Source organism: Aythya fuligula, chromosome 18, assembly GCF_009819795.1.
Source record: "Aythya fuligula isolate bAytFul2 chromosome 18, bAytFul2.pri, whole genome shotgun sequence".
NCBI lineage: Eukaryota > Metazoa > Chordata > Aves > Anseriformes > Anatidae > Aythya > Aythya fuligula.
The window spans coordinates 4,089,541-4,104,784 of NC_045576.1; the positions used below are offsets into that span (position 1 = coordinate 4,089,541).

At 42.9% G+C, this 15,244-nt stretch overlaps 1 protein-coding gene across 2 annotated transcripts in view; it reads left to right on the top strand.

Annotated features, from left to right (window-relative positions):
• SAP30BP (SAP30 binding protein) overlaps positions 1–15,244 on the top strand; it is a 31,220-nt gene that overhangs the window by 15,105 nt on the left and 871 nt on the right. For both annotated transcript variants that reach the window (XM_032199560.1, XM_032199561.1), the window contains 7 exons: positions 2,645–2,687; positions 9,275–9,363; positions 12,188–12,279; positions 12,748–12,808; positions 13,267–13,318; positions 13,672–13,730; positions 14,971–15,055. In XM_032199560.1, the coding sequence (XP_032055451.1) occupies positions 2,645–2,687; positions 9,275–9,363; positions 12,188–12,279; positions 12,748–12,808; positions 13,267–13,318; positions 13,672–13,730; positions 14,971–15,055 (481 nt within the window). The remainder of the gene's footprint in view (positions 1–2,644; positions 2,688–9,274; positions 9,364–12,187; positions 12,280–12,747; positions 12,809–13,266; positions 13,319–13,671; positions 13,731–14,970; positions 15,056–15,244) is intronic.

Sequence of the window (15,244 nt, forward strand, 5' to 3'; positions counted from 1 at the left end):
AATTCATAAAACATAGGATTAAACACATTGGACACTTCAGAAGAGATGCTTGTCTAACATAAGGTATGTATCAGGAGAGGTTTTGGCCATCAAATCATCTCAGAATATTACTGCATGTCTCCTGTGGACTGTGTGCTTATGTTTGGTGCTGGTCCTGAACAGCTGTAGGAGACTTGAAAATGGGATTCAGAAAACTTCAGAACTACAGCAAATGCCCTGGCCAAATGAGAGGGCGGCCTTCTTGAGGGCACTTAGTACAGGTCTGAAGCTCCTGAGTTGGGCTGTGCCACCGGGCTGCTTAAGTAATGCTTGGCACTTGGTCTCGTTGGGGATTTTTCTCTTGGATGATGGGAGGAGGGTTGGGCAGCAGAAGGTGGGAGGGTTACTGGAATAATAAGCATAGTGCTGGGTAAGCGTCAAGAGGTGCTCAGGAGCCCCTTTTCTAGTAGTCTTTCTCCCTCTTCTCTCTCAGTCCATTTAAAACAGAACTTTGAAAAGAAAAGACTAGGCAATTTGATTCAGGTAAGGTTGGAACAAAAGCAGTCACCTCCTTTCACCACAACAATTTGTTCATTGTCTCAAACCAAGGTGAGAAACACTTTTAAGTAAATACCTAGCAAGTTCTCTGTCTGGAGGAGATAGAGCAGCCTGCTGACCTAATGTGTTTGCTGCCCGGTGGGTAACCGTATGCTGCCTGGACATTTCTCTACATCTGTAAATCTATGAACAATTCCAAGCTGAATGCAACATTTCCACACTAATCTGAGTTTGTCCTCACAATCTGATAGCTACCACGGAATTGTCTCCGTTTCCCTGGTGGTAAACTGAGGCTCACCGTGTTACTGCCCTCTCGACGTGGCTGAGGCTTGCCACGTTAATGCTGCGTCTGGGTAGGCCTGTGGAGAGCACGGCCTGGATTCCCTGAATTCCTGCCCGGTGCACTCACCAAAGAGAGCTCCTTATCTTGGCATATGCTTGATTTCCTGCTTTGAAATGCCATGATCCTATTTTATTTTTTTTTTCCTGCTTGTCATTTCTGAGGACCCTGGGAGGAGAGGTGTTAATGCACTATGTGGAGCGCGGTCGGAGCTGTTACACGAGGGCCTGTGCCTCACAAAGGGCCTGGTGCCTCGCCAGCTGGCCCGCAGGAGGATGCGTGTTCCTTCATGTACTTGATTTTCTGAAATAGCTTCAGCCTTTTTTATTTGTGATCCAAGCGTTCTTATGGAGAAACAGTGCTTTTTTTCATGAATGACTATGAAAAATGCCACATCACGGCTAGTGCCACACAAAGAATTTGTTTTTCTGCACCCCGAGGGCTCTGGTTTCTCTGGCAATCGCTGGCTTTTCACAATGAATTCGATGCAGCCTGTTCCCAGATTTGGCTTGGTGACCTTGCTCCTTTCTCCTCACCTTGTCCGTCTCTCACCTGATTGGGAATGGAGGCAAAGAGGGGATTTAGAGAGCGGTTACTAAGCAGCGAGGAGGCAGCACTCTGTCTGTGTCAGGTTGAATGAATAGCTTCTGTGTTCGGAGGCACTGAGGAATTTTGGACGCACAGTCCAGTGAGTCACAGAAAGTCTTTGGGAGGGAGGCAGAGGGAAGAGGACAATGTTAGGATACAGCTGATATTGTTTCAGAGTACTTTATTTGTGTTGAACTTGATATTGCTTGGGCTCCCTCGGGGTGTTGCAGAAGTACCAAAATATTTGAACATTAGTCTCAACATGGTGAAAGTGTATTTTAAAACATCCTACATAACGCTCCTGCTTAGCAGACTGCCCCAACAATCTGCTGTGCTCCTGCAGTTGAATCTGCCGTAATTCGTGTAACTAAGGAGGGGTTGGCTGTGTTGAGAAAATCTCCAAACACAGTTTGCCCGAGAATTCCTGGAAGAGCAGATCTGTATCACTCCTGGAAGTAGCAGCCAGGTGGGAGCATTCTTCCGAACTGGGAATGCAGGCTCCACGTCACCACCACGCTCCTCAGCATTTTGGCTCTTACAGGGTTTATCAGCCAAAGCCAAAGTGGCGAATTCTGTCTTCACAGGTAACTGGCAAGCCCCTGCAGCTGGGGACGCCGCAGAGCCCTGGGTGCCTGCAGAGGGCTGTGGGCTCTGGGAGCGTTTCCTCTGTTCCTGTGTAGCCCCAGGGAATGGATCCTGCAGGCCCTGCTTAGACTGTCAGTTGCCTTTGGGAGGCATTCCTGTGGATTAAGAAGTTTGGGGGGCTGGGTCAAGCTTGCTATTTAGCTATGCTCTAAAACACTGGCTCTTGGCTGGTGCCAAAGCCCAGCCACCACAAATGAAGAATCTGTGGTTTGATCTATCTTGAGGAAAGGCTTCAAGCACGGCAATTTTCGTGGAATTCAAAAGGAGCTGAGTGTTCAGGACTCACAGAAACAAAGTCTTAATTCTTTCATTAAATTTAGACTCTAGCTTTGAGAGGAAATGGAGCATCCTGTTAGGCTTTGACTTTCCATGGTACAAACATTGCCCTATGATCTAATAACGTGCATTTCATTCTTAATATATGTTCTTTTGTCTCAGAAGTAATATGAGAGTTTCTAAACAAATGGACATTATAGCTTTTTAGACTGGAAGAATACCTTGACTAAAATCTGTTTCTTCCCCCTTTTCTCTCAGGAATTCTCAGAACTGGAGAAAAGAGATCCTCAGGAGCTAGTTGGTAAGTGCTCAGAAGTATTTACTCACATGTTTTTTTTTCAAACTAGACCTTCAAGGCTCCTGTTCCTGTAAGTATGGTGGGGGAAGACATCTCCACTCTTTCCTGGCAGTGCTGTAGTTTGAGTTACTGCCTCCAATGTTTTACCTCAGTGGAATATTTTCAGCGAAGTCTTCATCTGGGAGAAGGGTGCCATGCCTAAAATATGAAAATACATTACATGGCTGAGACACAGGTACGTAAAGGTTAACGTGGATGTTTTTCTAGATGAGCCTGAAAACAATAAAGCTGTAGCTTTGTCCAGATGCCCCTGTGAACATCAGTATAACCAGAAAGGATAAAGGTGACTTGTTCTGACTTTAGGGTGTTTCAATACTTTTTTAACCCAAATTTGGTCCATTTAGCAATTTATAGCTGATGTGTTGATTTGGCATCTTGTCTTTCGTAATGATTGTAGAATTTATTTTTTTTTGACATTTCATTTACTTGTTGCACCATTATTAGATTTGGAAAAAATGCTTGGAAAACATAGCATAGTCAGCTTGAAGTAGTATTCTCTGCTTGCTCTCTGAGGGGTTGTAGAGAAAGTGCTGTTGTATTTTATGTTGAAGCTCTTACTGTCTTGAAGTAACCCTTTGTTCCTGAGGTTACTGGTAGGGTTGTGTGGTAGCATATGATAGTACCATTCAAAAAAACACATGAATTTGGTACTTCATTATCTGTCAAGTCAGCTTGTCCAAGCTCAGGTGTGATATTTCAGCCATAGTGTGGTAAATGTAAAATAAGACATTGGACAGTAAATGCTAAGATGTTAAGCCATGACCCTGAATTGTTTGCACTTGAATCCTTTTCAATTGGCCTGCCCAGACTTTGCACCAACCTAACACTTTAATTGAATTATCATACTCTAGAGGACAAAGTTGCTTTAACCAGTGTTATCATGGATTACAACAGATCTTTCTCCAGAATACTGATCTGCCCCTAAAATGCACATTAGAAAAACAGGAGACAACAGCATGTAGGGTAAAAAGTAAAGAATATCTGAAAACCATCTGCCCTTTGTCCTCTAATTTACATGTGAGTGAAGCTCTGCACTTATAAAGCCATGTAGTGGTAAGTCCTTTCTTAGCTAAGGTGTAAGGCTCGGGTGACAATTCTGTCAGTCTGCTTTTTTCCCAGTGACCGCCCCATTGACGGGAGATTGAGACTGAATATCTCATGTCCTGTGATAACCCAGGCTTGCATGCAGGTTTGGAAACTGCACAGAGGGTATCCGTTAGTGTCACATACTCATGGGTGGACAGATTGGTGAGTCAGAGACGTGGATGAAGGCTGTAATACGTCTTTATCCTTTCCCAACAGCGGTGTGCACAGAGCAGCATTTAAGGTTAGCTTTGTGCAGAAACAGTTACTAGAAGTCAGCATAATTGCTGTGCTGGATTCTGTAGGTCCCTTGCATTAGACCATATCTTATCTAGTTGAAAAGGAACTGTTGCAAGAGCCTTATGGTTGGTAATATAAGAACCACTCCCTTCCTGGAAATTTGAGCTTTCAGAGGTAGGATTCTTGAATGGAAAAACCTGCAGGATTTTCAGACAGAAAGCGAGTAACTGGAGATCTAAAATTTTGTTTAATATCACGCTGTGGAAGTCTAAGTCTTCCTTAAACAGTTTTCAAAAATGGCTTTTTCCATTAAAAGCTTGTGGCTTGCCCTTCTCAGGAAACCTGATGTTGTCCAGCGTCACCTTCATTAAAGTCTATGGTTACGCAGCTGCTTAGGTACAGCATAAACGTAGGCTCCTGCCAAAATGTTTCTGTTTTACCTCCTGTGGACTCGTGCTAAAATTGTGTGCTGTGAGCTGGTCTGGGAGATGGAGCCAACTGAGATCCACCTTCCTTGTTCTTTTTTTTTCCAATGTGAGGCTTCTGGCTGGATCTATTCAGTCATATTTTTAATACATGCTGTGTGAGTACTAGAGTTGGCACAAAAAAAACTTCTAGGATGAGCACTTGGGAAAGGGCATGGGTATCTTGACTTATGTTGAGTTAGTGCTTGTGTAATCAAAGCCTGGAAGAGTGGGAGGGGAGGTTTAGAGCAGCAACTGCACTATAGTTGAAAAGGGGGTGTGTTTGAAATGTCTTTTGATAAATTTCTGCACCAGTTTCCCCCTCTTTATTTTGTAGCACTCTAGTGCTCGCAGCGCATCTGCATTTGCTGTTTTCTGCAGCTCTGCAACATAATACTTCTAGGATGCTTGTTTTTTTCTTCCTGAAGTTCTTTGCAGCATAGTTGTTTACCTTTTGGGCTATAAGGAATGTTCTTTCAACTCTTAAGATATCAGAGCACAAAGTCAGTGTTCATGGCAGCAGAAAATATGGCTGAGTTGCAGGTCTCTTTCTGCATTTCTCAGCCCACAGAGCAGAAAGGGACCTAGTGTCCTTCCATGGATGGGTGACTCACTGGCATGTTGTTGCCTCCAGTTCTTCCCTGTGATTTGGCTGTTCTGGTGCCAGGAAATTAGAAACCCACACACACCCTGGTTTATGCCAAGCAGATTTGATTAGAGTGCCAGAGAACACAGTTTTAGAGACCAGGCACCAGTGGTTTGCATTTCTCCAGGGGAAAACCATGTCCCTCTGAATACCCTTTCCAGGTCTTTGCTTGACATTTTGTTGTGTTTTTTTGGGGGGAGTGCAGCCTTTGTAACAAACTGACACCTGATACTGCCTGGAATCCCTTGTGGTTGCCTAAGAAGCAGCATATAAGTGAACCTTGAAGGGGACAAGAGGTTTTAATCCCACCTGGGGAGCAGGTGCTTTAGTAGACCTCAGGAGATTGACACCCCCCTGTGCCCAGGTCCAGCCAGCTGTTCCTACACTCCCTATTCATTTGGTTTTCTCTACACTTGGGATAACTTTCTACCCATTTGTAGGAATCAAAGTTCTAGTGTGCTCTCCCATCCACGTCTCCAGCATAGCCTTTGCACTGCAAGCAGTCATTTTCTTCTGGAAATGAGCTGGGCACATAGTGTGGCCCTGTGGTGCTTTCTGTCCTCCTGTGCAATATGTCTGTACCATTGTGTATATACTGGCCAAATAACCCACCTATCTGAAACCGAAGCAGATAATCAGATGAAAGTGCTATATTTATCTGTCTCATCAAGATCTGGAAAGCAAATATTCTCCATTGACTACTGAGATGCTGAATCTTTGCCGAATACAACCTGATAGTTGGTTGCTCCTTTGGCTCTGGCCAAAGGACAGCTGAACTATTCCTGCCTTGCAACGCTGCACACACTGACTACACACAAAGCCACAAGCACCCATTGCTTCTGCTGATGAAATTCTTAACACTTAGGTCAGCTTGTGGAAGGATGCAGGGACTAAGAGTGTTCCTGTCCCTCTTCAACAGCAGGATGCTTTGAGCTGCTGGCCTTGGCAGTGCCTTGGCTCCTACTTTCTGAGTCAAGGCATTTGTGTTGTACGACCTTAGTTCTTTCAAATGTTCTTTATCTGCACTGTGGATCTGATTAGGGGAAGATATTTACTTACTGTGAACCAGAACTTGGGTGTGCCCATGGAGATTAATCATGCTAACGGCCAGCTTCCTGAGGTCCACACGGGGAGATCCTCTAGGTAATGAGCCAGCAAATCACAGGTCCAATTAGAAACTGCAGCCAGTGTCACTGCACTGACTCATGTGAAAGTAAAGCTTAGAGCCTGGCAGAAATAACAGGATGCACAGAGCAGCTGGATGTATCCTGTGAGGACACACCTTGGCATTAGTTGTCTATCTGCGCTTACCAGTGGAAAGCTGTGCTAGGGACTTGGGAAACACAAGATCTTCTACACAGGAGCCTGGGGATGTATGTACAAGTCCCAGGATTCCCTTGAATAATGATCCACGCTGCCCCTTTCTCTATGAAAATTATTTGGTGGGAAGAAGCTGTGGAATCAGCCTTTCTGGTATCTGTTCGGAGAGGAAGTTTGAGGACTGCTCAAAGGCATGGGTTTTTTTGCACTTCCTTACTGTATATATGCCTGAAGGGGGTTAAATCATCTTTTGCTTCGTAATGATGTAGATTCTCAAATGGGCTGTGATGAAATAACTGACTAATGATGAATGTTTCTCTGCTCATGTTTGCCTGCGCTGGGTTTGTGAAGCTGAACAGGGTGCACGTAGCCTTGCTGCTGACTCAGTCTTCAGCCGCATACGGCTATGGTGGGTTAGCCATAGACAGAAATGTCTTAATTCCAGTTCCTTACAAGCTACGAGATGCTTTCCCCCTTCAGTATAGCATTGACAAATGGCTGTTTTCACACGTCTCAAACAAAAGAGCAAATGAACACCAAAACCTGGAAAGATACGGGTCAAAATGTTGTCTCAGTGGGAGTTAGTTCTGTTTCAAGGGAGCTTTGAATGGGCTGCTGAACATACTCTTTAAGACTTTGTGACTCCTTTGCAGAGTTCTAGCCCATGGTTCCTGAGTTTATAAGAGTCTATAGTTCCCCTTCCCATGAATATGTTGTTTCTCTTTGTTCTGGTCATCTGCAAAGCTGAGAAGCCTGTGGGGTGTCTAGCCTGGAGTTAGGCTGAATTTTTCAGTCCTTTCTTTGCCTTACAAAGTCTGGTTTCTTTTTTTTTGTTAATGTTCCTACTGGTGTTGTGAATCTCTTAAGCCATTAATCAGCTTTCACCTTTTCTGGAAAGCCTCGTGTGCTGTCTATTATGACCACCTCTGTCTATTTTCTGCTGTCTCTCTGGGTTCCTGAAACTCTAATTAAATCAGAGGCTGTGCTGTCCAACCAGCAGCTGTAACCTACAACAAATGTCTGCCTTGTCACGGAGCTCTAGTTTCCTTGCCTTTTTGTAGGGGCTCTGGCAAGCTTTCCTTCTTCCATAAAGGCACTCTTAGTAAACGCTAAAGGACACTTCTTGTTTATTGCTAGCAACTGCTGAAGACTTTAACCCTCAGCAACATCTTGATCAAGCAGAATGAGCGGTCGCCTGCCAGCTTTGCATCTCCAAAGGATGTTGGCCTTAGAGCTTTGCATTTTTGCAGAAGAACTCGAAACCCTAGTAGCACTGAACATGTGTGGTGTTGGTTATCTGTAACCTCAGCTATCTGATGGGCTGTGCTGGAAGGCAGAAGAGCTGCAGTGTTCAAATGCCAATGTCTGCCCTTTGGGTACTTCTGGGCTTTAGTCAAAGGAGCCAGACTCGAGTGTGCTGGAACTGCAGTTCAAGCAGCTTTTGTTCCCAGATGTATAACTGGAGAGCCGCAAATGTGAGTGTCTTGCTCGATACAACTTTTGTGCTGGTGTCAGGTCTTTTTTTTCCAATACAGACTGCGACTCTGGAATGTGTTCTCTGTACAAATTACGATTGAAAACAAGCCCAGCTGCTTAAATGTGACACAGAGCTCTGCTCCAAGAGTTAGCTACAAAACTGCCTGGGTTTCTCATAACTGAGTGGCAAAGAAAGCAATAGAATCACGGGTTCATTCAGGTTGGAAGAGACCTCCAAGATCACCTAGTCCAACCTCCTGACCTAACACTAACAAGTCCTCCACGAAACCATATCACTAAGCTCTACATCTAAGTGTCTTTAAAGACCTCCAGGGAAATTAGGGGGACATGTGGCTGTTTCTCTTGCTGATATTTTTGTGAACTCATCTTCACAGAGCAATCAGGTACTGTAATGGTATATCCCAACACAAACAGCTGTAGCAAGCTGGCAGTCTGTACTGGTCTGTCCTCAGTGCTGCAGAACTAGTTGTTCTTTCTAGTAACAGTCTGACTGTAAGCAAAGATCAAAGTGCCTGTTAAGGAAATATTAACTTAAGGATGGCATTTAGTGTCTTGTGGTTAACTGCTGGCAGTTTTGGAGAGGGTTGTTCACTTCGAACCATTTTGGTTCATGTAGGTATGTCTTAGAAATGAGACCCAAATGAGAAAGAAATGAGGTCCAAACTGATTGATTGCCTCCCAGAAAATGGCCATGAGCTGGGCTGCTCTAGATCGACCCCGTGATCCTCCACAGGCACAGTCTGTTTCTCTCCAAGTGTCCTTTCACCAGTTTCATCATGCTCCAGGTTATCTGAGGTGCTCAGAACAAGACTTTAAATTGTATATGGAAGACCTGGAGTGTAGTGAAGAGCTTGTTATGTTGTGCACAATGCAGGGTGATAGAGGAAAATTCCACAAGCATACTTTTCTCTGCAGATCCTTTGCCTTTGAGGATCCCAACAATTGTAGCTAGAGTAGGGGCTGTTTTTGTATATCCCAGCTCCCCTCTGGAGTAAAGAGACACCTTAAAATAGAACTAAGCCTGGTTGAGACACAGCCACAGTAGAAGGTAAACAGTAATAAAGCAAGCATCCCATCATTTTGCCAATAACCTAACCTTTAGGTTAGTTGGTTGCTGCTCAGCACCTTGAAAATGACACGAGTACCAGTTAACATCATTCCTGTTGCCTTTACACACTGTATCTAACTGTTAGAGTCATACCAGCAAGGGCATAAAACGATTACATTGCTTAAATATCCTTCGCTGTTGCCAGAACTCATTCCTGGTTTGCTCTCCACAGCTTCTTTTTCAGAGAGAGTGCGGAACATGTCTCCAGATGAAATCAAAATCCCTCCCGAGCCTCCTGGCAGATGTTCTAACCACTTGCAGGTTGGTATAAGGCCTCTCTTCCATTATTTTCTTAAAAGGCTTCTATTTCAGTAGCGAGGGGGATATTTGGGAACTCCTAGTGTCCTTCCACAAGTCAAAAACCCAGCATTAAAGCTGAATTTCTAAAACACTGAGTTTGTGTACACTATTTATGCTTTAAATTTTACAGGAATTCTAGTTTAGGAATCCCAAATTAACTTAAAACTGTTTTCCACAGTCTGTGTGCGCCTGTTATACTTTAAAATGGCTCTCAGCCCCACCAGTGATACAGAAGCAATGTTTACTGTGAAGGCTGCTATCCTCTTACCTCAGCAAATTCAGCTCTGTAGGAGAGAACAAATGATTGTTTTTCTACATGGGTCTGAGAATCCCCTAACTGGAATAGTTGAGGCAGCATTGATAAGATTCCTTCTCCACCTACATCTCGCTAGATGATAAACATTTAGAGGGAATGCTAGTAACCTAGAGGCAGCAAAAAAAAAAAAAACAAATGCATGTTTTCACTGGTACACGCCCAAATAATTGCAATAACCAACTTTTAATCAGTCTAGAACTTTGTCACAGTCTGCTTCCATGATCGTCTCTGCTCTGCCTTGTGATGTAAGACTATTTTTCATCAATTGGATGAAAAAAAATCACAAAAAAAATACAAAAAATAAATGGTACTAAGGTACTGAGGCTCTGGCTCTGAGTTGAAGCAGGAATGATATCGTGTCCATTTGGAATATTTCATGTACCCAGCTTGCAGCATGCACAGAGGAGTTGGTGTGAGCATTTGTTGACGGCATGCTGTTTAACACCTGGCCAAACTGTGAGCTGCTATGGGGCTGTTTGCCAACGCTGCCTCTTAACTGAATATTGAGGAATCTCATCTGCTGTAGAGCAGAAGAAAAGAGCTGAAGCTACCTTCCATTGGCAGACCTCGACTTCTGGTCTGAGAGGAATTCTGTAGGCTTCTATGTATAACAAAATTTATTCCCAGGGGAAGTGGAGGAGCACCTTCTGCTCTGATTTCCCATCCCTGCTGGAGGACAAATGAAAGAGCAGTGGCTGCTGTTTTCTACCATTCGCTTGAGTAGTTATTACTGCAGTAACTGCAGTTATCTGCCTAGTAAAAGTACAAGTAAAGAATCACTTCTGGAGTGCTCTATAAAGTAAGGTACTAATGTGATCTGGATGGTGAGTCATTCTGAATCACCATGCCACACTTTCTTCTCCTCCGCTTATTGTACCTGGGCACACCCATTCGCCCTTTTATGCTGTAGGAGGGTTCTGTTGTTCTGACATCAGAGAATTAGTGTGTTAGATCTGAGGAATGCACAGAGCTTGAGAGAATAGGCAGCATAAAGCAGATTCTATTCCCCTTTGACAGCAGTTCACTGTGTTAAATCAAAGGAGAGAAGCTGTCCTCTGTTAGCGGGTCAAACCACATCTTAGAGCACTTTGAGCAAGGAGATGGGATTGTTCTTCAGATTCAAAACATTCTAGGCTTTTACTGTTGATACACTGTTTTATTCTGTTAGCTATTTGTCTAATAAACTGTATCTTGGCCAAGAGGAATATTCCTTGTTATAAGGTGACCCAGTAGTTCCCCATCTATGGACATTATGAATGTGAACAGGTCCCAAAAGGGGACGTTTATTCAATCACTTCAACTCCCCAAATTAACCTCCCTTCTGTAGTTGTTCCTTCAAACTTAATGGTGTTTATGTTGCATGTGAAGACTGTTGGTAATTTTGTGAGGACCTCATGAAAACTATCTTGCAAAGCTTTTTTTTTTTTTTTTTTTTTTTAAAAAAAAAAGTTGATGAAATATTAGGTAAGTACTTTTTATTCAGATGTCAGTGAACCCTTGGAAAATAGTTTTGTATTTGAGTTGACTACCCATACAGAGGGAGACAATAAGTGACTTATGTGGAAGCAACACAGGAAAACTGAATCACCTCTGGCATCTTGAAAGATTGAAGTCCTAGCCTTTGGTCTTCTGTGAATCCTGCTAAAGTATGTGTTCCATCCAAAAGTTTCCACTTCGGCATCACCAGAGTAAAAAATACGCCTAAGGCCTTCTACCTTGCTGAAGGAGGAGGAAGAAATAATCATGGTTACCTTTAAATTGTTCAGCCTTCTCAGTAGGTAGACTGCTTGTTCCCACCTGAGTCAGCTGAGATATCTTTCATATCTTAGGGGCTTGTTGCTTCACAAAAATGTTCTCAGGAGGGATTTAAAGTGCATCGTTCCTAAGAGTGTTTGGCTGCTGGCATTCACCACCAGCAGTACCTGCTGATCATGTTGTCCAGTGGGCTGGCTTAGTTTTAGTTCTCCAGCAGAATGTGGCCCATCTGTCACCCAGGCATAGCCATGAGCCTTGACTTCTGCCCAGTGCAGCCCAGCAGCTTGTCTTCAGGTGCGTGGCAGACTGGAGGGAGGTGGGATGGTGACTGTATGTTGAGGGAGAACCCTCCTGGAATTCACGTGTCCATGCTGGAGCTGCCTTCTGCTCCCCTTCTGAGGGCAAGGAGCATATACTGCTGCCTCAAATGCAAATCTTCTGTCTCAAATGCAAATCTTTAATCACTGGAGCCTTCAGAAAGTGCAAAGATCAATTGCTGTACCCACGCGGGTGGTTCATGGAGAAGATGCTGTCAGACCTTAAAGCAGGAAGTGTCTGTACTAACCGATCTGCCTGGCCTTAGGGTAGAGGTGGAATCCTTGCTCAGTGCGAGGTCACTGGTTCAGTTGTCTTGTTTCCACATGTATGCTTTGATAGTCAGCTGGAACACTCATCCTTTTTGTATTGTCTCACCCTGTAATCTTGCTCCCTTAGGATAAAATTCAAAAGCTGTATGAGAGGAAAATAAAAGAGGGCATGGATATGAACTACATCATCCAAAGGAAGAAGGAATTCCGCAACCCCAGGTGAGCTACCATCTTTTCCTGTGAGGCCAAAGCACCACACAGCAAAATTCAAGGATTTTCTTCTTGCTTGGAGCAGTTGCAGGACTTTTGTAAGTTGCTACTGCTTACAAAATTGAGAAAGGCATAATTTGACAGTAACTGGAATGGTAAAACTCTTAAAACTCTTCTTTGGTGCTTTATGAAGTAGCAACTAGGTTAGCATAGCAGTTAGGTATGTAAATGTACAGGCTTTGGACTAAATATTTTAGAAAATGTGTCTGCTGTGGGAGCTGGGAGATGGACTGGAAAGAAGTGGGAAATAATGTGGTTAATGGCATGCCACATCCATCACAGCAAGCACAGCAGCACAGGTGCTGATTTTACTCTTAGTGTGAAGAGGTGACAATTTCTTTTTACTAACAAATCTGAAGCACTTCAGTTTAGAAGAATGAGCGAGCTTTTAAGTGATTTCTGGTCTTTCCTTTGCAGCATCTATGAAAAGCTGATCCAGTTCTGTTCTATTGATGAACTTGGTACAAATTATCCAAAGGTGAGGTGCAGTAATTTTGTCTGTCAAGGTGAAAGATGATACAGGGCTGTGAGCTCTTATATCTGGCTTTCTTTACCCTTGTTTAGTGGCCCTGTAAGGAACTTTTGTCTGATTCTCTACATTGAAGTGAACATTTTCACGTGGTATTGAGCCTCAGTGTCTCCAACTTCATTTTAGTGAATGAAAATTGCTGAAGTGTGTACTCCTGGGGGGAATAGAAGCTGAACAGCAGAAGAATGTGTATCTTATCCCAGCATCCTTTTAGTTTCAAGGCTGTTTCTTCTTTTACAACAGTACATGGACCCATAAAAGAAAATCTGATGTAATCTTTGTGTCACTGGCATACAAGAAATAATCAGTAATGAACATCATCAGTGAATAGCAACATATATAATATTTTGAGCTGGAGCTTGCATATATGTGGAAATAGACCTAATATGATTTTTTTTCATCTTTAGGATATGTTCGATCCTCATGGCTGGTCAGAGGATTCGTATTATGAGGCACTAGGTAATTCCATTTTTTTTCTCCTGTCCTAACTTAGTTCTTTGTGTTTTGTAGTTAATTAACTGCACTGGAGTCTTTACCTTCTTTATAAATGAAAAGTATCACATGCTGCTTTTTAACTACATCATTCCGGTTGGATGTGCCTCAATGTTATTGATGCTTCATCAGTCTGGAAAGCCCTTTCATTGAAATTGGTTCTTCAATGTTTTCATCTTAAATCATTAATTTAGTGCAATAATGCTTTTTTTTGTACACAGTTTGAAGTTTTTGATTGCTTGTGATGGGAAGCGTGTGAGCAAGATAGTTATGGCTTTTTACCGTTTCCAGTGCTTCTTGTAACTTCTGTTCTTTCTCAGCAAAAGCCCAGAAGATTGAGATGGACAAATTGGAGAAGGCCAAGAAGGAGCGCACAAAGGTAGCTATGCAAAATCAAAAGAGGACTGAGATGCGGGGATTTTTTTTTGTTTGTTTCCCTGCTAAATTTCATTTTATTCCTTTGCTGTTATTTTTGTGAACTACATTCTGTACTAATAATTCCCATTTTCCCTAGTTTGTTCTTCTCACATGTCTTTTTTTTCCTTGACTGAACAAATAAAGTTGTTTGCCCTTCCTTATAGGTCCATTTATCTAGGCTGTTTATCCCCCTGTTTTTGCTGCTGTTTTGTCAGTATTTTTAAGCCAGAGCTCATAAAATGGTATGCAGTAAGCCAGATACAGGCAAGATACTGCTTCAAGTACAGCTTTTTTGTCTTAATCTATGACATTTTGCCTAGCATAGCTTGATTTCTTCGCCATATCTCATTGTGAGACAATATTTACTTTCTTTTCTCTTTGATATTGCCTTCTTGCTTCTAATTTCCAGAAACGTTGAGCATATTTTAACTTTAACTGGGAGCATCTGGGCTTGTCACAAAATGTGCGTTGTTCTGTATCTCCCCCAAAAAAGAACACAGAGGAGCTTTTTATTCCTGTCCCAGAGTGGTGTTGCCTTTTTAGCTAGTGGCTGGCAGTCGAGAACTGTCTAAAGTCAGAGACTGCCTTCTAACCTTGCAGAACACTCCTCCAATATTCATTATGTGAAGGTATTTTTTTCTTGCAGTGCATGCTGTATCTTGCTACTTGTTTTTTTTTTTTTGCACAGCAACCCAGGTATCTGATTCTTTCCTTGCCCATATCTGCAGTTTTGAAAATATGAGATTGCATGCTGTTGTAGGTCTTGTTGCTAGGTTTCCTGCTATGATGCAGTTACAGTAAATCATGCAGGTAGGGGCTTGTTCTGCACGTTTCTTAAAGAAAAAAGCACAGGGATTTCTGCCTATAAATATACATACTGTAATACCTGGACCTCTCCTTTCTGAGTTGTCAGATTTCTCTGCTTATGCCAGTTAACAAATGTTGTCATACCTGACTTAAGATCTGGGACACAGGGATCCTCAACCATCATGACTTCACGCTTTGACCTCAGGACTGCGTCTTACTTCCTGCATGGCAGTCAGCTCTGAGACCAGTGTTTCATGTGGCACTAAAGCTGATCTTTAAAAACAGAGAGGTGTTTTTTGGTTTTGTTTTGTTTTTAAACAAACAAAAACTATAATATATTAACATTTCACTTTTATCTTTTCCAATTTCTCTTATTTTTTTGTCTCCCTTCCCAGATTGAGTTTGTGACTGGCACTAAGAAGGGCACAACAACAAGTGCTGCCTCTACAACAACTACAACAGCCAGTACCACGGTGGGAGGTAAAGACAAGTTGTAACTGTACCTATTAAGCTGTAGTAGGGCTGGGGTTAATGCTTCCTGGGAACCCTAAAACTTACTTGCTGACTGCGTATATAATACAAGACAGTATTTCTTCCAGGGATTAACGGACTAGCTTTCCTCTAGCCCCTATATCATGACTGTCCTTCTGCAGTGAAAGCCTGGGGATG